This window comes from Gastrolobium bilobum, unplaced genomic scaffold (genome assembly GCF_033153095.1).
Source record: "Gastrolobium bilobum isolate Gb01-03AN ecotype WA unplaced genomic scaffold, APGP_CSIRO_Gbil_v1 utg30775, whole genome shotgun sequence".
Lineage (NCBI taxonomy): Eukaryota > Viridiplantae > Streptophyta > Magnoliopsida > Fabales > Fabaceae > Gastrolobium > Gastrolobium bilobum.
Genome location: NW_026897554.1, coordinates 35477 through 59265, shown reverse-complemented (window position 1 = coordinate 59265; position 23789 = coordinate 35477). Strand labels below are relative to the sequence as shown.

The 23789-nt window shown below is 30.2% G+C and overlaps 2 protein-coding genes across 2 annotated transcripts; both read left to right on the top strand.

The window, feature by feature from the left end:
- The first annotated feature begins 981 nt into the window (after nucleotides 1-981).
- Nucleotides 982-1453, top strand: LOC133307985 (uncharacterized). Its single transcript, XM_061508569.1, has 2 exons — nucleotides 982-1161; nucleotides 1313-1453. The coding sequence occupies exons 1-2, from the start codon at nucleotides 982-984 to the stop codon at nucleotides 1451-1453; spliced, it is 321 nt and encodes a 106-aa protein (XP_061364553.1).
- A 15759-nt stretch (nucleotides 1454-17212) lies between these two features.
- LOC133307984 (WAT1-related protein At1g68170-like) lies at nucleotides 17213-22095 on the top strand. The gene is made up of 7 exons (XM_061508568.1): nucleotides 17213-17406; nucleotides 18083-18145; nucleotides 19880-19996; nucleotides 20421-20670; nucleotides 20830-20988; nucleotides 21343-21494; nucleotides 21828-22095. The coding sequence occupies exons 1-7, from the start codon at nucleotides 17213-17215 to the stop codon at nucleotides 22093-22095; spliced, it is 1203 nt and encodes a 400-aa protein (XP_061364552.1).
- Nucleotides 22096-23789: the final 1694 nt, after the last annotated feature.

Here is a 23789-nt window from a genome sequence, read left to right as displayed (position 1 = left end):
TACTTGATTATTTTTTGTTAATAAAATTCAGAAAAATAAAATAATATTTTCTCGCAATTCTTGTCGTTATTTCTTTTTGTTTAGACAAATTATTACTGCTTCGACGTTACCTTATTTGTGATAAATTCATTATATTTTTCGTGGACCTTCGTACAGACTTATTTATAGGAAAATCATTATATTTAGTAGGGGATATCGAATCCCATAATATTATCAATCAGAGTTGATATTTTGTCAATTAAAATCAATTTTGATATTTTGTCAATTAAAATCAATTTTGATATTTTATCAATTGGAATTGATTATTACGTTTTTTTATTTTCTCATTTGCATTTGGACTTTTGTTGTATTCTGAAAAAATGGAATATATGAAAAAAAAAACTTATTTCTCACTATTTCCCACATTTTACAAATATGAAATTCGCCCTTATTCAAAATGAAAAGTCATTATAGGGATCTTGCGTCAGTTGAATGTGTATTTACCGTCATTGAAATTTTGGAAAGAAAACAAAAAATAATATACACTATGATTTACAGCTCGTACGCACAAATACAAATAGTGGTTGACAGAAAGAATGCGGAACATAGAATCTTCTATATGTAAAAATGACAGGTTTTATTTCTATTTATGTCCTCAAACCAAAATATTGGTTGATTTGATTACAGCACAGCCTGTGATTGCCAATCACACATCTGTTAGATCCTAACTTGAAATTAGTTTGATTCAAAAAAGAAAATTTGAATGGCATTTTCTAAATATAAGAAAGGAATTAAACTAATGGTAACCGCTAGCGTCCTCAAAATTTTCCAGTCCACACGAAAATCCACAACCCAAAAAAAACCAAACGACCCTTATAAAAATGTAACACTAGCACAACCATTTCATTGCATCTTAATTTGCTCGCTCTCATTAACTCAAGAGGGAGAACAATCAAGAAAAAAAAAAAGAACTTGATCGTTCTCCCACTTTAATCATCAAACATGGGAAACTGTGCTAGCAACCCCAAGACCAACGAAGGTGATGCCCCATTGCCTGAGCCTGTCACTGAGGAGGTTAAGGTTGAACAACAAGAGAACAAGGTTGAGGAAAATGCTGTCACCAAGACAGAGGAGACCCCCGAGGCCTCTGATGAAAAATCTCTAAGCACCTTGCTCAATGAGGTATTACTTTTTTTTTGCTTGAAATAAAATGATTCATTAGCATTATTTTCTTCATTTTAGCCATCATTATATAACAGAACCTTATATTTGTAATTTGATCATTTTAAAGCATCATATACTCATGACGATTTATATATAAATGCATTGACAGAAGGAAGCAGAGAAGGTTGAGGCCAAGACAGAGGAGGCCAAGGTTGAAGCCAAGACAGAGGAGGTCAAGGTTGAAGCCGTGGTGGTGGCAAAGCCTGAAACCAAACAAGAAGAGACACCCGCAGCTAAGGCTGAGAACTAAGAACCTGCAAATTAACCTTGTTTCTTTACAAAATCAAAGAGGGTTGTTAATTGTGATGCTTTAAGTTTAGTATTGTGTTTCTTTTCCATTTTGTGCTTAATGAAAATTCATTCAATTTATTAAAGAATTTGATTATTTGGGTAAATGTTGTTCATTTGTTCTTGGATTTTCTTCAAATTTAATTTTTATGTACCGTCTAATTGTGTTAATTTCAAGGTTATTGAATCGCAATAAATATATATATATTTTTTTTTGTTTGGCCAATTTTTGGTATTGTGAATCTTATCGAATGTAAGAAAAATATATATTAAAATATTTATTTAATTATTTTCTTTATTAATACATATTTTTCATATTGATTTTTGGGGTGAATCAAAAATTAATTTTTTATTTTATATATTAAAAATTATAAATGTTACTTTGATTTTCGTATCGTACTATACACAATATAGTATCGTATTGTCCGATACAAATCTCTTATCCATACATCCTATAATATGTATTGTTGTACTTGTGAATAACTGATAACTATGGTTGATTCATTATTTAATAAATTTAAAATATTATCTAATCATTAATATATTTAAATTAACTCGTTAAATGAAATGAGAATACGAGATTGCATTAGACACGTTAAAATTAGGGATTTATTAATCTCTTTCGGTAGGAGATGACTTACCTCATGCTATAGAAACAAATCATGTGGGTCCCACTATTTTCTAAAAAATCAAAAAAAAAGAAAAAATAAATGGCACGGCTTTTCATGTCTCACTTGCGTAAAAAAATTCTCTCCATCGACATAAGATAATTTAAACCCATAAAATTATTACTATGATTTTTTTGTTTGGCTATATTATTTCTAGGATATAGTGATTTGGAAACTTGAATGGTCACAGTTAACAGCGACAAATGATATTTTACAAAGGAACAAAGAGCCCTGCACCTATTGATGTTCTGGAAGTACAATCTCCAACGAAACGTAAATTCAATTTTTTATTCAAGTTTCTTATTTATTTTTTTCCAGTATCGTTTAAATTTAATGTCAGTGCAATGCAATAATACAAGAAATTGAATAAGAATTAGTAATTTAAAATATAATATTACTCTTGTTATGGACCTATATAAGAGTAATATACCTAAAGACCCATCACACAAATCATGAAAGAATTTTCTTATTAATGACAATTTTATCATGACAGCAATACAATGATATATTAGGGCCACAATCTATTAAAGGCTCAGAAAATCATTACTCACAGGTAATTTCTCTCTTATTGTTATTGTGCATACACCACCTTTTGCCAAATGCCGTTTCTATTATGTACCTTGATTAATTATCTCAAGGATATCTCATCATCTATATATATATAAAGGAAACCCAAACTTTGAAAACTCAGCTGATGTGTCACTCCCTGCTTAATTCTGAAGTTTCTGTTCACACTACATGGCACCTTGAAACTTTCCTTCTTTGGTAAATCTTTAAATTAAATAAATAATAATTTCATTTAAAAATCGAAATAAAAAATAAATGGAAAATAATGTTAACCATTTGTGGTGGCAGACATCATTTAATGCTCCACTGCTTTTTACATTGGAATTCTTCAACTCTCTTAAATGCTTTCGAAATTGCTCAGCTCTTTTTTAAAATTCGATTTATGTTTTGATTTCAAATTTTGAATTTTAAATGTCCCACTTCTTTTGTTGATTGCGTCTATAAAAAGACCAAACTTATTCCCTCTGGTATTTCGTTCTCCCCTCCGCTACAGGCTAAATAATATGCCTACTTCCCATAAATGGATCCTTGCCCTTTCGTGCGCCTCACGTAAACTCGCCCTCAAGATTCCTGTTGCTTCCAAACCCTCTCGCTCCGTCGTTCACCCTCTTCCTCTTCATGTTTCTGCAAGATCGAACTCAAGAACTTCCCTCTTCAATCCGCTGTCGTTCCCTTCATCCCTACTGATAGCAACTTCCATGACTCTCAGGTGCAGCCTATCACTGCCACCTTCCACCTTCCACCTTAGCAAGTCCGATCTTGACAAACTCGCCGGAAAATCCATCTTCGCCGGGAAGCTCTGCTTGAAAATCTCGATCTACACTGGTCGGAGGGGCACTACATGCGACGTCAACTTCGGGAGGCTGCTGGGAAAAGTTTCTGTGTCGTTGGATCTGGCGGGAACGAAAGACTACAGTGTTCCACAATGGGTGGATTACGGTGGGAAAGGAAGCCAAACGCTCTTCCGCGCAGTTTCATCTGAATGTGAAGGCCGAACCTGATCCCAGATTCGTGTTCCAGTTCGACGACGATTATGTTGAGATTTGCATGTATCTTTGAATTTTCATTGCTTCTGCTTCTTTTCTTTTTCTTATGGATCTTGAATCTACGTATACTTCAGTGTTTATTTGTGTTGCTGATAGCGTAGCACCTGCTCAAGTCTTCTAATTATTATTCTCTTTCACTGAATTCATTAGTTGCCTATAATATGATGAAGCATTTTGTTTTTGTTAATCATTTTTTGAAGTGTTGGTTTCTATGCCTTATGGAATGCCAATCTGTGTTAGAAATAGATCTCGGATATAATTTATTATCTGTTTATTATGTTATGTTGATGTTGATTTTTCTGCACATTGAAGTAAGAATGTATAATAACATTGGCTCCCAACCTGGGGCACCGTAGCTCCCAACAAGCTCGCAACCTAATCCTTTTAGGAGTGCATTTAATGTTGCGGATTCAGGACTCATTCGAGGTGGATTGGGTGCGTATGGTGGAAAAATATTAGGATCCAGTTCTATGTCCAAAGCAATTCATAAGTATTAAGTAGCATCCTCGCAATTTGAGACATGTGGTTAGTAAAATTATATATTTTAATGTTTTTTGTTTTATTTTTAAAAAAAAATTGTTATTTAGAAGATCAATTTGAGTATTTGGTCGTCGTCAATTTCTATATAGACTTCAAAGTTCAAATCATTTTGTTTTTTCTTGTCTTCCTTATGCTTAAATTGTGTCTCAACATCTGATTATTTAGCGAAAACTGGCATAATCTCTTCAAATTCAACCCGTGTTTTTAACCCGTGAAAAAGGAAAAGAAGAAAAAGAGGAAGGATTCTACTGAGAATACGTTGAGTTGCCGAATGGGGACAACAATTTGAATGGAGGAGAAAAGAAGAAGGAAAAGGAAAAAGCACGCAAAGCATGAAGAATAAGGTGAAATGCCAAGCAAAAACAAAGGAAAAATGAAGGAAAATGAGGACTAAAGTGGAATAAATCTGTAGCTATCAGATAATCAATCTGGTGAACATTAAAAATATGATCAGAAGTTTAATCTTCACCACTCTATTTTATTAATAAAAATAATTAAATATTATAGAATTTTTTAATACAGATAGATTGAACTTGCATTATCCACCCTTCAAGTTAAATAAATTTTTGTGTATGGAATTATATTAGAAAAATATAGTATAAAAAATCATTAACGGACCTTAAATATAGGGAAATAATTATTTATGTATCTCATGCAATAGAGACATCTCATGTAAATAAATAAAATGGAAAATTATGTGAACATTTTTTTGTGGCATACAACTCATTTAATATCCACTGCTTTCTACATTGGAATTTCCAAATTAATAATAATTTATTGCTTTCTGAAATATTTATTTTAAATTTCGAATTTCATTAAAATTTCAATTTTGATTTTGTATTTTGAATTTTAAACTTTGTAATGGTGAGAAAATATTTGGACAATTATTGGTGGCAGACAGCTCATTTATTATCTCATTAATTTCTACATAGGTAATTGTTAACCATATCAATGCTGCATAAAAAAAAAAACTATTTTGTTAAAAAGTAATCATTAAAAAAACGAAAACCTTTTGTAAAAAAATGCAAATATTTTAAATTAAGTAAATATAAAAAAATCCAAATTTTTAAATAAATAAAATGAAAACCATGTGAACAATTTTTTGTGGCAGACAACTCATTTAATATCCCATTGCTTTCTACATTGGAATTTCCAAATTAATAACAACTCATTGTTTTCTGAAATATTTATTTTAAATTTTGAATTTCATTTAAATTTGAATTTTGAATTTTAAACTTTGTAATGGTGAGAAAATATTTGAGAAATTATTGGTGGCAGACAGCTCATTTATTATCTCATTACTTTCTACATGGGTAATTGTTAACCATATCAATGCTGCATAAAAAAACTATTTTGTTAAAAAATAATCATTAAAAAAACGAACATATTTTGTAAAAAAACGCAAATATTTTAAATTAAGTAAATATAAAATAAAATCGAAATTTGAAAATAAATAAAGGCTTTAATGTTTCTAAAGTGAATCTAGATAAGTTATCTACATTCGCTCCCAACGTCGTTTTGGGTTGAAAATTTAAGAAATTATAATGAAAAAGACTATTATAACCCTGAAATAAAATATAATTACACAAATACCTTAATTTTCGCCTCAAAACGACGTCGTTTTGGACTCACTGTAGATAAATTATCTACATTGACTGTAGAAAAATTGAACCCATAAATAAAATGGAAAACTATGTGAACAATTTTTTGTGGCAGACATCTCATTTAATATCTCATTGCTTTCTACATTGGAATTTCCAAATTAATAACAACTCATTGCTTTTTGAAATATTTATTTTAAATTTCGAATTTCTTAAATTTGAATTTCGAATTTGAATTTTGAACTTTAAACTTTGTAGTGATGGGAAAATATGTGGACAATTATTTGTGGCAGACAACTCATTCAATGTTTCACTGCATTCTACTTTGAAATTTTCAAATTAATAATAACTCAACTCTTCAAAATTTCAGATTTATGTTTAAATATGAATTTTGAATTTGAATTTTTAACTTTGTAATGGTGGGAAAACTTTTGGGAAATTTTTATTATTAGAAAACTCATTTAATATCCTTCTACTTTTCTTTTGTTGTATACTATGAGTAAAAAAGACCTCTACTTTTTTTTGTTATATATCCCACTATTTTTTACATGGATAATTGTTAGCTCTATTAATGCTTCATTAAAAATACATGTATAACCAATTTAAAAAATATACATGTATTTTTTTAAAAAAATATTTAACATAAATATTTTAAATATACATATATAACCAATTAAAAAATATATAAAAATCATAAATTAAAATAAATAATATATATAAAAAATATGTATAATTAATATAAAAAAATTTAAATTTTAAAGTTAAATAAAAAATGACGTGTGTCATTCTTTAAAAAAAATGAAAATTTTAATTTAGTACATAAGAAAGAAATTAAACTTTCATTTTTTTATTGCAAGAGTGTAATTAACACAAATACTTGCAAAAAATAATTATTTATATAAAATGCTGACAGTTAGAGGTGGAAAACTGGGCTCGGCCCGGAGGGCCTGCCTGCCAATATATTTTTATAATTCAATTGAAATTTTATCCTTCTTCTTTTATAATTAAAGTACTAAATCTGATTTCAATTTTTGTAAATATAAATTTGTGAAATTCCAATGACTAACGACACTAATCCTTGTAAAAAAAATAATTATTGATTATTTTTTTATAAATCTGATTGTAGTAAAAGAAAGTTATCTTTGAAATAAAATATAAAAATCTAGACGCAACTATAAAAACTTTTTTTGTAGATAAAAATAAAAATATTTTACATGCTGATAGTTAGAGGTGGCAAACTGGGCTCGGCCCGAAGGGCCGGCCTACCAACACATTTTTATAATTAAATTAAAATTTCATCCTTATTCTTTTATAATCAAATTCCTAAATCTCTGATTTTGAATTTTTGTAAATATAAATTTGTAAAATTTCAAATATTAACGTCGTGAATATAAATGACGTGTGTCATTCTGTAAAAAAATTTATTAAAATTTAAGAACTATAAAAAATAAAATTTTAATTTAGTACATAAGAAAGAAATTAAACTTTCATTTTTTTTATTGCAAGAGTGTAATAAACACAAATACATGCAAAAAATAATTATTTATATAAAATGCTGACAGTTAGAAGTGGAAAACTAGGCTCGGCCTAGAGGGCCGGCCCGCCAATATATTTTTATAATTCAATTGAATTTTATCCTTCTTTTTTATAATTAAATTACTAAGCCTGATTTCAAATTTTGGAAATACAAATTTGTGAAATTCCAAAGACTAACTACACTAATTCTTGCAAAAAAAAATTATTTATATGAAATGCTGACAATTAGAGGTGAAAAACTGGGCTCGGCCCGGAGGCCGACCCGCCAATATATTTTTATAATTCAATTGGAATTTTATCCTTCTTCTTTTATAATTAAATTACTAAATCTAATTTCAATTTTTTTAAATATAAATTTGTGAAATTCCAATGACTAACGACACTAATCCTTGCAAAAAAATAATTATTTATTATTATTTTATAAATCTTATTGTAGTAAATGAAATATTTAATAAGTGTTGAACTCATCCCTCCAATGATTGCTACGAAATGACACTGAATGAATAGCGTTTTCATATTATAGGTAAAAGCTGATATTTTAAATCCATATTTGCTTGGTGTTATTGTTACCTTGATTTTGTTAATGAATGTTATAGTTAACAGTGATTTGTATGCATTTTTTTTATATCCCTTCCTCATGTTAATATGGTGTATTATAATGTATTATGATGTTTTATGATGTAGTTGTATGCAAAATTAATTATCTATCTAAATAGCAGATTTTTTTATGTGGTTGATATTTGCAAAGTTCTGTGTCAATGATGTAATTTTTTCCACATGAAATATAGAACAAAATAGCAACACAGTTTTTTGTAAGTATAAGGTTTGCAGTGCGATTAACCAACTACGGCGGACGTCAAAATTTTTGATCTTTTTCCCTCGTGCATCGCACGGGTAATATACTAGTTATATATCTAAAAGAGAACACCAATCCAATATAAACTCATTAGTCTTGAACTTGACATCTTTATTATCTAGACAAAACAATTCTATTTTCACCATTTGGTGTAAAGGATACAATAGTATTAAAAAAAAGGATACAATATAAAATATAATCTAGATTGGTGTAAATAAAAAAAATATTCAAAATGTGAAAATAAAAAATTTAACTTTTTTTTTCAAATGTTATTATATACATAATACAAATGCATATCTTTGAAAGCAATATTCAACATTACGTTTTAAGAATTTAATATGAGAAATTAATTTTAGTGTTGTAACAACTAACAAGTGACAACTCGATCGACCCAATATGGCAGGCCCTCACGTTAATATCATCACTTCCTCACAAGTTACATGGACCGCGCCGTAAAATATTATAATAAAAACAAGGGGAGAGGGACAAGGGAGAAAAGGAAGAGAGAGGACAAAGAGAAATAAGGTAAAACTCTAATTCTCATTCAGCGCAAATATTTGATACAAATAATGTCAATAAATAAGACTACAACCATGAGTGAGGGAGTAATACTCCATTAGTGTGATGGTTACAGAATCATAAATGTGAGATAATTACATCATAAGTGCCCACGGTAACATGATTTAAGTCATCCATAATTGTCTAACTGTAACATGATTTAAGTCATCCATATTTTACAACACTCCCCCTTTGGATGACTAGTTAAAACCTTGCTAAGAAAAATCTAATGAGATAAAAATTTTAGCGAAGGAAAATGAGTATAATATTTATAGTTAACATACCACATTTCATATATTAATATAGACCGTCTCCTTAAAAATCTTTCCAAGAAAAATTAAGTGAGATAAAAATTTGATAAAGAAAAAAAGAGTATAGTGCGTAAAACTCCCCCTCAATTAAGCTATATAGTTGCTGCTGGAGCTAAGAAAGTAGAGCAACAGTTACAGTTTTCTATAATGGCAATCTCTTTATATTCTCTCATAGTAAATTGTAGTGATGTCCATTTACAACACTTTCTCATGGACATCACTGCGCTAATAGTTATGTCTCGTTAAAATCTTACTAAAAAATTCCAATGGGAAAAAACTAGCCAAGGAAAAAGAGTACATGACATGCGCTACCAAAATATTACACAAACTGCTTCATTAAAAACCTTTAACTAAGAAAAATCCTTTGGGAAAAAAAACTTAACAAAGGAAAAAAAAACCTTCAAGGTTCTATCTTTCAGAGATAATCATAATTAATTCGCTCCCCCTGATGAAAGTAATCTATAAAATTTACGCAAACCTATTTCATATTCCAATTTCTCAAATTTGGAAATAGGTTAGGGATTTAGTGAATATTGTTACTAGAGCAAATTTGATGGATAAATCACATGAATCATTAATGTGTCGTTTTAAACACATTCTTGAGAAGTCTGGTATAATGCAATAGTCTCATAGTAATTTAAGGAAACAACAATTATGTACCAAAAATTCAGTGCATCGTTTATTAAAGTATATTAAAAAAATAGTTTTGTTAAATGTATTTATTTTATCCACTTTTATAATTAATGTCATCTAAGTCATATTTGATGTCATACCCACTTTTATTTTGGGCAGTAATCAACTCAAGATATATTGGCAGGTCACATAGGGTTGATTCTAATTTTCAAGTGAGCTTAGAGTTGATTTGATGGTTGTTGATTGAGTCTCTTTTATGGATGTAATTAAGGTACTTTTTTTCAAGATTTTAAGGAAATAAGTAATAATTATACAAGCAATTTTGAGTTTATGAAATGAGTCATGTTCCTTTAAGTCATCCCCTCTGAGTGAATGGGTGTTACTTGATATACTAGCTCTATCTTCAAGATGCCTTGATAAAACATACTTTATTATATTTTAAAGGGTTAAAATCACTCTTAAATCTAGTTTACAGCATGAAAACTTAGAGTTATTTAACTGTTATGGACCTGAGTAAGGCCTATATCTATAGAGGGCCCACACGACGTAAGCCCAAAGGTAAACTCTATAAATAGGAGCTAAAGACCACAAGTACGATTGATCTTTCTTAACCCTACTTTTATGCAATCACACAGCGCACACACACTTCCCCTCTGGCTAAGGTCGTTATATTGTGTGTCGTGATTCGCTGTCCCCAAGATACCTAATTCATAGGTATCTAGAGAGAGAGAGAGAGAACACTAGATCCAACATCAACTATCTAACCTCCGGTTCGACATCTCTGCCTCATGCAGAATATTAACTAAAAAAATATTAATTTTGTTCCTATGAAATATGTGATTAATCGTTGATAATTTTGTAGGACAATTGAGTTGAATTGGAGAAAGAGTTAAGCTAAAAAGACTTAAAGCAATAACTGAGAAATAATGCTTTAGTAAAAATCTCCCAGAAGTTATCTTCATGCCAATTTTTCATATCAAATATGATGGATTTAGATCTTATATTATTGATAGAAGTTATAGAATTTTCTTTTATCTTTCAAATGAGACCAAGACATCAATCAGATAAGTGTAGTTCATGTTATGCCCAAAATACAAAATAGTGGGCTTGTTGTCAAAGGACGCTATGGCGCCCAAGAGCATGCTCCTTACGTAACTTGATGTGTTTTTGCCCGTTGTAGCTCCAAATTACGAAACAGTTAAGGCCCATTACGGTAGGGGTGACAATACGTGTCAACCCGACACAACCCGACCCGACACGCGCTCGACACGTACACAACTCGACACGACCCGTACACGACACGTTTTGTAAACGGGTCAAAAACACGAACCCGGACACGGCCCGCTGCGGGTCACGGGTCGACCCGACCCGCAAAATTTGAAATTTTAAAAAATGAGATTTTTTTAAATTAAATAAATTAAATGCAATAAAAAATCAAAAATAGACTAGCTTATGATTTATGAGATTTTTTGTTCCTTCTATGTAAATGACACAAATATTCTCAATAACTATATTCTCTTATTATCTATTTATTATGACACAAATATGCACCTAAAGTAAATAATAATAATAACATACATAATAAACCAAAATCAAATAAAAAAAGAGAAAACATGATAGGTTCTATTTCATGAATTGTCATCTACCTAAAAAAACATCAACAACCTTAAATAATTCAAATGAGAATATAACAAATATCATCAACCTCATAATTTTATCCTACCATCATCAATCTAAATATCTTATGGCTAGTGCAAAGTACAAACTCATCAAAATAAAATTATACAATAAATATTCTAAATTAAACACAATTCCGTTAAACACTAGTTTATGAATCAAGTTCATTTTAGGGTTCCTCCACCATCAAGTCTTTCATCAAGTCTTCAGTTAAATCTTCCACTGGTACAATTTCACCATCTATTATAAAACAAGTAATAAAAAAAATTAGAGCAAAAAATTATATAGCCAAAGATATCATCACAACCATAAATAAGATAAAAATATTACCAATGGCTCCATAAAGCTAATCTATAGTGCAAATTAAAGCCTCCACTGCATCATGTGAGAGAGAACTTCTATATTGGTCTAGAACTCTTCCCCCCAACACTGAAAGCACTTTCAGAAGCAACACTAGAGATGGGTATGCCAAATATATCTCTGGCCATTGAAGCAACTTGTGGATACCTGTATTGATTACCCTTCCAATATGCTAATACATCTAATTTGAGCTTTGCATCAACCCTTGGCTCCTCTAGGTATAGCTCAAGTTGTGACTTTAGGGGCCCAATCACATCATTAAAAGACATGAATTCCTAATAAAATTAAACAAAAAAACAAACACAAATTAAGCTAAGTTAAAGTAAAAAAGAAGAAGAAATAAAGCAACAAATAAAATAGAAGGTGATATAATAATTTGTCAACTTACACTTAAGACATCATCATCAACTTCTGAGAAAGAAGCTAAGCTAGGATCAGTGGTTGCACTTGCACCTCCTATGTGTTGTGTTGAGGAAGATATTGAAAAAGGGTCAAGTCCATGCATTGCATACTCATTAAACAACTTGAACAACTGGCTATTCACCTTTCCATTTTCTTGGATTGCAGAAATTTCATCAAACAACTTTCCATAACAGAATTCACCTTTCCATTTTCTTGGATTGTAGAAGTTTCCATAACGTAATTTACGTGGTTTTCACCCAAAATAAGTATTCACCCATCTATATAACTCATTCTTAAGATGAATTACAGAGTTCTTGATATCTCTTGACACCGGGAGGTACCTTGGACATTGAGGAAGCACGCTTGCTCAAATTTTCACGCTTTTAAGAGCCAGAGACGAGTGAAAGACAATATTACATAAGAGATTATGAAGATTCATCACATCATCACAACAACGGAGTTTGAGGAAACTTTTACATCTTTTTGCTTTTCCTGTTTTTACCATGTGTGGCTAGTTTTGATTTTAGTAAAGGTTAGATGAAATTCAGTCGAATTTTTATGTTTACGAACTAGTTTTTTTGCATTTTTTTCCTTTTATATTGAATGAATTTATCTTTTATTTATACCTTCTATGAGTTCTTGATCTTATAGATAGAATTATGATTTGAGTATGACAATATGAATGTTGGTATGCGAATCGGGCTTGGTAAATTCATCATTAATTTATGTGAATCTAGGGATAGACATACAAAATGTGCAATCTTGTGTTTTTTGAATTTAATGCTTATTTTCTTTGAAGACAACTGGTGAACTAGGATTCTTTAAAGAGAGTAAAGAATTAGGATATCAAGAAATTGAGTCATAATCAATTTAGGAGAATCGATTAAAGATATAAAAATGACGTTTAATTAAGGTTTTTAATTCAAAACATAAAGGGGAGATAGAGGAAAATCGAATTTCTAACTGCATTTTTCTTGGTTGTGAATCTTTAGTATCTTGTTCTTGTTTTGCGTTTAATTTAGTTTTTAATCTCTTAATTGAATTGTCCAACTTAAGCTAAATAACAAATTAGTGCTTGAAATATAATTCTCGTGAGGATGATATTCTTATTCATTACTTTATAATGATCAAACTTCTTTAGTCTCACTAGAGGTTTACACTCAAACTTTATCAATAATGATGGTTACAAAGTTCTTTACTAAGGAGGTCACACTCACAATCTTATCTTCAGAGCATTCTCACACAAAGTCTCTAAGTTCTTAACTAAATAAAAGGTTTCTTATCATATATAGGCTGGGTGAAACCCTCTATCTTCTTCTAGAATCTTCGTCATTGATGAGATAGGTAACATTTATTGGGTGATTATTCAGATATTGAGCTATGCACCAATAAATGTTATGCATGCTCTGCCACCAAGCATTAATGGAGAAAAATACCCCAACAGTTATGGACTTAAAAATGATTTGAAAACCAATGGTCTAACAAGGTATGAAAACAAATATTTATGATGGAAATATTCACACGGACAGATTTTCAACAAAATGATGGTTTAGAGTGACCTCAAATAGCTAATTGAATAATCAAATACCAGATTAAGAAAGATATTATATGACTACCTCTTTTTTTAAGGGTAACAAATATAGTTTAAACAAGAATTTGATGTTTGCATTCATTTGTTTAACTTTTTTTTTTCTATTTGTTTAACTTTATTTGAGTTTAGTCTCTATTTAAGTTTGATATTTTTTTTTGTAATCTATTTAAGTTTGATTTATCTTAGTCTAAACTTATATAAAGTAAAAATTTAAACATCATAAAATAACTAATATATTTAAATTTTAATTTTTCTAATAATTAGTTACCATAAAACCATTCTCAAGTTGCAAAATGATTATGTTATTTTGACCCAGTAATATCTAATTTACTAAAAATCACCTGGTGGAGAGTTTGGTTTAAATCATAATACCAACACTTTGTCCATGTGCGATGTCCCAACAAGGTCATAAGATTGTCATCTGGTGGATGATTATTTTAATTAAAATTAATATTTTTTATTTAAAATTTAAATTAAAAAAATCACTTAGTTTCTTCCATGTGATTTTCAGTATGTATATCTTTCTTTCACATAAAAAAATATAATTATATCTCTTTTAAAAGGACAAACATCAAATCCTTTTAAATAACTCTAAACAAATTTTGAACAAGTAATTATTGAATAATAAATAATTTCATGCACGAAGAACAAGTTGTTTGTTGAGATATATAAAACCATTAAAAAAGCCTTCACTCACTAGCTTAAGCTTTTGGGTTGAATTAATTTTTTACATGGTATCAGAGCCTCGGTGTACCAGGTTCGATCCTCACCGCCCCACTTTCTTTGTAGTGGAATTTCGGGCCTGTGCATTATCCTCCCTTCAAGCCCAGTGGAATCTCGTGTGAGGGAGCGTGTTGAGATATACAAAACCATTAAAAAAGCCCTCACTCACTAGCTTAAGCTTTTAGGTTGAATTGGTTCTTTACATTGTTCACAAATACAAATAAGCAATTATATGTTATCAAAAAAAAAAAAATAAGAAATTATATTTTATTTAAAATGGCTAATTTATTAGTCAAAAGTTTTTAATTTTTTTCAAATTTATTTATGTTAGTATTTGGATAAATTTAAACGAGATGAAATTATACCCTTTTGTGACCATACGCCGCACTTTGCTTCTTGAATGGTATTGCTTATGTTAAAAGCCCAGATGAAATCACTGAATCAAAGGTCCATGCGCACTAATTAAATATAAGATTAAGTATATGGCCAAGAATTAACCAGCCTTTCTGATTTCAGTTCTTTGCCCTAGAATATACTAATGTCTTTTTTAGTGGCATTTGCAAGCATGCACACACTACAATATTACCATCAAGGCATCAACATCATTCCAATTGGAAGCACGTCAGGAGCTACAAAAGATATTTAGTTGCATAAGTCATGTCTCTCTTTTGATTTTTGAGTAATTATATTAATGGAATTCTGAGACCCCACTAACGTGTGCCTTTCTGCAACTACGCGTATCGATCTTTTCGGTGTAGTGTGTCGTTATGGATATCAACCAAATATATGTTCTTAACATCCAAAATGGCATTTGCTTCTTCTATATATATTCTATATATATTCTATGGGTAGATTCAGCTGAAAGCAACAAACACTAAAAATTGTCCAAATATTGAAGGACACTGACGAAAAAAATAATGAAACAAAAGGACATGATGTTAGAAACTGCTACAAGAGTTGCTTTTGAGAACATACTCCTCAAACACACATTTATTTATAGGAATATATTTTTCATGTTGTAGAAATGATTTTACCATATATATATTTTGTATGTTTCATCAGAATATTAAATTACATTTACATGAAAAGATCGCCAGAGCAATGAATTACATGGAATGTTACAAATTTAAAATTCAAAAATCACCGCATGTGATATTTGAGGGGTATGCTATTTTTTTATCAAGTTTTTTTTTTTTTTTTTTAAACTATCAAGTTTTTAACACGCAAATCTCAACAACTGGTTAATTTGTAATAATCTTTATCAATTAATTCAAATGCTTGGTGTGTTATCTTTTATTACATTTCTATTATATTATTCTTACACCAACTTTTTTTCAGATAATAAAACAAGAGAAAAATATTTTTTTAATACACATTTTTCCTTTATTTTTCAAACAATTACATGTGTATGAAAACGGGTAGAAAAATAATACGCTATTATAACAATTTTTTTTTTTTTGAGTTACCCAACCCTAATTATCTCTTTGAGACGAGTTGGCTCCCTCCGATACCCTAATTATAACAATCCTTTTCCTAGTACTCCTTCCGTTCTCTTAATTTTTTTCCTCTAGAAAAGCGTACTTATTTCTTTCTTTTGATTTGTCTTTTTATAAAATTAATGATATATATTTTTTAATTGGGCATTGTTAGTTTCATGTTGTTAAATTTTTTTATTTCTCCAGCTTTTTTATTTTAATTATCTCTATAGCATAAGATATTGTCATTCGACATAATACTTGTTTTTTCTTTTTTAATTCTATCCTTATCTTTTTATATGTCTTTTTACAAAATTCAAAATATTTAACGAATTTATTTTCAGTTATTATTTAATAATATTTTAACTCTTATGCAACAACTTTAAAAGACAAATTTAAAAGAAGGGTTTTATATTTGTTATTATATATGACTTGATTCCATTTTTTTACACACTTATCAAAGAGGTAGAGTCGATTTTTCTTTTCTTTTTCATCATTTCATTTTTTGTTGTTGTGTGTATAAAAGGGTGAAATTGAGTCATGTAATATAATAAGGGAAATCATATTGTTATGTTGTATAAGATTGATCTCTCATGTTATTCTTACTTCAAAAAATGTGCATCTTTTTTAAAAAAAAAAAATTGACGGGGCTCATCATATTTATCTCTTAACATGATAGAACTTTTCTCATATTACACGAGAGTACAGGAGAAAAGTAATCGCCCGTATAATAAATATAAAACCTTCTAGAAAATTTGACAGGGTTGATTGATATAGAGGTGGCGCCGAAGAGAACTCAAAAGATTCATCACTGAGATTCATGCACACAGTAACAGTTGGGGGGAAGATGCCCGGAATTGACCCACGAAGACGCATATCGCACGTGTCAAGAAGGAACTGCAAGCGTGTGCATTTATTACAGTACCAAGGTAGAGGGGTGACGTGGGAAACAAACAAACACTGCCTCTTTCTTTCATCTTTCAGCTTTGGAATCTGAAATGTGCATAAATACTCTCCCTCCTCTGCTTTCATTTGAAGGACCAACACCCCCCACCCCCCCTTTTATTTCACACTGACTTAATCATCTTAAGTGAAATCATAACCCATTTTACACAGTTTTGTGTGGTGGCGTTGAGGTGACAATTAAGCTATAGTGTGGACCACTGACTAATTAACAATGAAGGATATGTGCAATGCAGTTCAGGGGTTGAAGCCAACGCTGCTGATGGTTGTGGTGCAGATTTCATTTGCTGGGTTGAATGTGCTCTACAAGCTTGCCGTAAACGATGGCATGAACTTGAGGATTGTTGTTGCGTACCGCTTTATATTCGCAACTGCTTTCATAGCTCCACTTGCTCTCATTGTTGAAAGGTTCATTCATTCTTTAATTAATAATATATATATATATATATGTATATATAGAGAGAGACAGAGTCAACATGCAAAAGCTCCTTATTTAAATTTTCTTCCATCATCTTTTACATATATATAATTTGATCATGCATGTGCTATATCTTTGTTTTTAATGATTTTAAGATATTTTTATTATGATTGTTCTAGCTAAGAAACGCAAATAATGTGCCATCCGTAACAATTTCCTCCTGAATATTTCTTTCACATGTGAGATTAATACATGGCAGAAACTAAATTAAGAATGAATTATTTCTAAGGTTTTTGAAGATTAATTGATGAAGATAATTAAGATCAGTTTATAGTCAATGGAGAATTATTGCTTTCCTTTCTATCTGATGTTCCAAACCTTTTGAAGTGTTAATTAATGGGTACTGCTATTTGAGCAGTTGGAGTTATTGAACCCACTTGTGAGTGTGCATTTATATATAGGATTATTTGAGAACGCTCCTTTGAAGAGCATGTCTTTTCACCGCTAATTGAGAAAACTGGAGAAGCAATAGCAATAGTAATAGTAATTATAGTAATAGTAACAGTAAAACGCCCCCACTTAAATTAAGAAAATAGCATCTAAACACCAAAAAGAAACAGAGATCAAACTAATTAATATGCTTTTTTGTTTGTTGATGATTGGCAGAAAGAAGAGAGCAAAGATGACATGGACGATAATGTTTCAGTCATTTCTGAGCGGATTATTTGGGTATGTAATGTCTTGTTTATTGATTTGCTCCGTCATTATCGTTTCACTGGTGCTCTTCTTTCGGTTTAGCTTAATTAGATCACTGAAACAAATGTCAAGTTTGCAAAAAGAGTACAGGTGAATATATATATATATATATATATATATATATATGGGGAGGGTTCTTTTGACTCCAGAGTAAGACTTTTAAGTCTTACTCCCCATCTCTATAACCGTTGGATAGACGGAAATCAACGGCTAGGATGAAGAGTAAAATCTATAAGTTTTACTATGGAGTCAAATGATCTCTCCCCTATATATATATATATATATATATATATATATATATATATATATAGGCCAATTGTGCTCTGCACGTGGATTCCTAATTAATCTTGCGAGACTCTTTCTCGACCATCAATTTGTATTTGTACCTATATTTACGTGACCTTTCTAGCTAGACAGCACCTATATGCACCATTCTAGACTCTATAGTTCTGAAGTTCCAAAATCAAACCATATTTGGCTGTCTCAGAACTCAATTCAACAATCTTACATGGATACTTAATAAAAATTAAATTTAAGTAAAATTATTTTTTATTTCTATAGTGATCGATATGTAGTTTATTAACTCGAGATGGGTTAAATTTCTAAGTATTTTCTTTTAAATTAAATATATATATATATATATATATATATATATTATGATTTTAATATTTGTAATATATATTTAAGTTTTACTTGATTCAATTATGCATTTTTTTTTTTATAAAATTCTGTTTTTCAAAAAAAAATAAAAATTATATTTTATCTAAATTTAAAATTAACTATACAAAATACAAGATAACTTACGTGTTAAAATTTAGTCAATATGTTATCAAAAAAAAAAAAAAAATTTAGTCAATAATATTTAGAGAAATTAATTTTGTTGCACAAACCGTATATATAATTTATTTATTTTAACGTGAGCGTGTTTCAATTTTTAACTAGTGACAATCACATGCTTTCACGTATTTAATAAAATTATGTAAAGCTATATAATAAATATATAAATAGAAGTAATATGACAACCGAAATGTTTCGTATTCTATTTAGCATTCCACTTTTCCTTATTTAGGAGCCAATATTTTGTCATGATTTTTAAAAGTCAATTCAACCAGGTCAGCACTAGGTTGGCATCGATTGAAACCAATTTATGTTCAATTCTTGACTTGATAGCATATATAACTGGTTAATTAACTGAGCCGGGTCGGTTAGTGATCCAATTTTGGCTTCAACTCGTCTGACCGGCCGGGTAATACTGGTTTGGTTTCAATAACACTATGCGGTAAACTGTAGAGAACAATCCGAATCCGTTAGTTTATTCTGATTTTCGCGGTTTTGTTTTCTTTGCTTTTTTTTTTTTTTTTATAAAAGTGGATGAATTTGCTTTGTTTACGTATATTGTACTACCACAAAAAATAACCAAAATTTTGTCCGGATATAAGGGTATTTATAAGATGGAATAAAGAAATAAAAATAAATCGTAATTCCAAAAGTCAATAACTGGCAAAATAAATTTAGCTCTCTAGCTCTTTTTTCTTTTCATTTTAGTGATTGAATTAACTTTGTCATAATTAACTTGTCTTTAACGACGAGATAGAGATATGTTCCTTATAATTGACTATCACTTCATTTAAAGTGACGAACAACTAGGCTTTGATTTTATTTTATTTTGGTAAACATTATGTACAATGGCTTTGATTTAATATGCAGAGGAGTATTAGCTCAAAACTTCTACTTAGTGGCCTTGGCTTTAACTTCTGCAACGTTTGCATCCGCCATGTCCAACCTTACACCAGCCATTACCTTTATCATGGCCGTTTCCTTTGGGTGAGTAAGCCTCACTTTTACTGAAATTATTTTTCCAGATTCGGAGAATTATATTTACAAATTTTTTGTTTACAAATTATACTAAGTATGATCGATCATACTTCAATCAAAAGTGTATGACTGGTCATACTTAGTGTAATTTGTAAAAAAAGTTTATAAACGGAACCTTCCCCTTCTATTAATTCTATTTCTCTCTATTTTTTCTATCAATTAGAAAATTAAATGGACCGCTTGTATTCCAAGTATTAAATGGCTTCCAGAAAATTTCCCTTTTTTTTTGGAATACATTTCAACCTTATTTTTTAATATTAACAAATATACCATAACAAAAATAAATAAATATTGGATGAAAGTTGCGATGACAAAAATTATATATTTTGGCTAAATGGAATAATATGATTTTATGATTTAACATTGTATTCAGTTTGGAAAGATTAAATTTGAGAACAAGAGCAGGGAAGGCCAAGATTCTGGGCACATTAACAGGAATTGGTGGGGCAATGGTACTAACTTTCGTTAAAGGTGTGGAAATCAAGATGGGGTCCTTCCACGTAAACCTTTTGCATCACCAAAACGGTGCGTATCATCACGCTAGTGCTGGTGGTAAGACCATCTTGGGTGCTCTATGCGTCCTGGCAAGTTGCATCTCTTATGCTTTGTGGCTCATCATTCAGGTCAGTTTTGGTTTTGTAACCAACCGCGCGTTTATTAATTTTGTATAATTAGTTGCTTTATGTTTTTGCATCCCTTCTGATATTATTATAACATTAACATTCAATATATATTATTCACCTATTATTGGTTTGAATTGATTTTGGAATATCGTGGCACAGGCAAAGATGAGTAAAACTTACCCTAGTCATTACTCAAGCACCGCGTTGATGTCTCTATGGGGGTCTCTGTTATCAACTGTGTTTGCTCTTTGCCTTGAGAGGGATTGGAATCAGTGGAGGTTGGGTTGGAATATTAGGCTTCTAACCGTAGCTTATTCGGTATGCCATTCGCTTACGGATTTTGAGCTATTACTAATTTTTTTCTCTCTTTTTTTTACATGACCTCGGCTCACACATTCCTATATGTATGTAGGTTATAATTTTATCTCCTACAACATGAGAACAATCAAACACTTAATTATATGACTAAATAATTCTATACACTAATTATAATTTCACACTTCTTTATTTTGCTTTTCTATAATTAATAATGTTAAGAAGTATATGTAATAAGCATTAAAATGTATGTTTTTCTTATGTGAAAATAATATAATAGAGATAATGTGAAAATATATATCATCATTGATTATTCTTATGTAGCTAAAGAGAAAGCACGTGAATTGATTTGTGTAGGGTATGGTGGTTTCTGGAGTGATGGTGGCAGTGATTTCATGGTGTATACTCATGAGAGGCCCATTGTTTGCCTCTGTTTTTAGCCCTCTAGTGCTTGTGATGGTGGCCTTGGCTGGTTCTATGATGTTGAACGAGCAGCTACATCTCGGATGGTATATCTTCCATTTTTATTATTTTCATAATAGTAATCATCGTAATCATGTTTATGTAAGCTTAAATACTCGGCTGCAAAATGCAAATGATAAGTACTTAGTCCTGCAACTTCAATCCTTGTTACGTAGGGTTGACAATTGATAATATATATAATACCATTAAAATTCTTATATAATAGTCTCTTCAAGTTGTGTTTTTTAAACTATTTTCCACTCAAGTTTCTAATTAAGGAATAGTGTCATTAATTGTTTCAAATTATCGAAATTAGTTATGTTAATATTTGTAGCCATGTTGATGGTTTGCTTAAACTAATTTGCTTTTGTTAATTTCAGCATCATTGGAGCAGTGTTGATTGTGTGTGGCTTATACGTGGTTCTATGGGGTAAAAGCAAAGAGATGCAAAAGAAGAATCAATTAGTACCATCACAAAGCCCCCATGAATCTAATACAGTCGAAATAGTTGTCAGGTCTTCAATAGAAGATAAAAGCAACCACAATAACAACAATACCCACGATAATGCTGCAAATGTGGTTAGGGATAATGAAGATTTATCAGCAGATAATGGACATGAAGAGCATGGTGCACATGTACACAATTAGGGAAAAGGAGAAGAATTAAGAAGAAATTTTTCGTAATACCTCCCACGCCCAAATACTCAAATATGAATAGAGATAGTACTGGGCTTTTTTTGTAGTGTTGAAAAAGGTAAAGCACTTTTAGTTTGTATTCTCTTTTCTCGTTGTATATATATAAGGTTTAATGTATCTTGTATTATAGGAGATAAATTTATTTTCTTCAAACATATAAATGTGTGTAAAACCTATGTGAGACTATATGAAAAGAAAAAATATAGACTTCACGCATTCTTATGTGTATGTAGAAGATAAAGTTACCTCTCTTACAGGAAACATTAAACTCGTATATATATTGCATCTATGTATTCTAACTGTAAAGAACAAAGCGTGCATTCAACTTTAACCTAAGAATGGATGTTGTATTTACCAAAAATTAAAATAAAGAAAAGAAATGGATGTGCTAACGTTTTGTTCAAAGCAAATTTGGTTTTGTTTACTTGGACGAGGGGGGGGCGGGGGCGGAATTTATATTTATCTTCTATTTCTATCAAATATCATTAAACGTCAGATATGTAAAACAAAGAAAATATACAACTATAATTTTCCTTTCCTTAACAAACGTGGAGTGTGCAACTACGTACGTAGCATTGTCAGTTTGAATGCACAGAACATTGTAGCTGTTTTATATATAATCTTAACTAGATAAAATTAATGCTCACATTTCCAATCTTGTTCGCCATAAAATGCAATATATGGTCAAGCAAAATACTTTGAATAGAAACAATACGAGTAATTAGTGATTTATAATCTTAATTACCGCGAAACATTCCATAGTTGAGCATGAATAAAGGAGGAACTGGGCACCAATCACTCTACCTAGAATCCACCAGTTGTTTCCTAGCCACACCTTCAAGGACAAGGAGACAAATCAGTGGAGCTCCGAGCTAGAATCAAGAAACTATATATTTGTATAAAATTTGGAGCACTCCTGCTGACATAAATCCACCAAATTATATATGACTTCGCATCGCATTTGAAAAGTTAAGATAATGTTATTATTGATAAGGTCGTAACTTGTGTAAACGATCGCACGAACTATTTGGGACGACTCACCCTATATTTTGTAGAATGGGCGATAAACATAATTATCATTTTAAGGTTCCTTCTTACAAGAATTCTAGCAATTGCTTTTTAATTATTTACTTTCGGGAGTACATAGTTAAAAAACTATTGCTGATTTTTTTTTAATTATGTATTTCTATTATGGGATTATATTTTCTTATGCAACAGGAGATATTTATCTCATGTTGCACTCACAATTTTATGTGAGTCCCATTGTACAGAAAAAGAGAGAATTTTTTTGAATTGGGATCCATATCTTTTTGAGTGTGTAGGAGAGACTTGTTGTCTCATTTGACATGAAGTTAATATTTCTTTTCTATTAATACATAGTTAAGAAACGATTGCAACAATTCCTGCAACATGAAAAACACATTTCCCTAATTCTAAAAGGCTTAGAGAAAGGATATTTTGATTTTTAAATATACGTTGTATTAGGCTAATAGGCTAAGACTTAAAATATTTAGATCAAATTCTAACCCAACCCATCCCATTTAATGTACACTATAGTCACAAACTAATTTTAATTATTTCTTTATACGAATCCTAACTCATTAACATATGAAAATTAAATTAATGCAAAAAATAAAATAAACAAA

Coding starts and splice junctions, on each gene's coding strand:
- LOC133307984 (XM_061508568.1), top strand. CDS start 17,213: ATGAAGGATATGTGCAATGCAGTTCAGGGGTTGAAGCCAACGCTGCTG. Junction 17,407..18,082: donor CTTGCTCTCATTGTTGAAAG/GTTCATTCATTC, acceptor GATGATTGGCAG/AAAGAAGAGAGCAAAGATGA. Junction 18,146..19,879: donor TTTCTGAGCGGATTATTTGG/GTATGTAATGTC, acceptor TTTAATATGCAG/AGGAGTATTAGCTCAAAACT.
- LOC133307985 (XM_061508569.1), top strand. CDS start 982: ATGGGAAACTGTGCTAGCAACCCCAAGACCAACGAAGGTGATGCCCCA. Junction 1,162..1,312: donor TAAGCACCTTGCTCAATGAG/GTATTACTTTTT, acceptor ATGCATTGACAG/AAGGAAGCAGAGAAGGTTGA.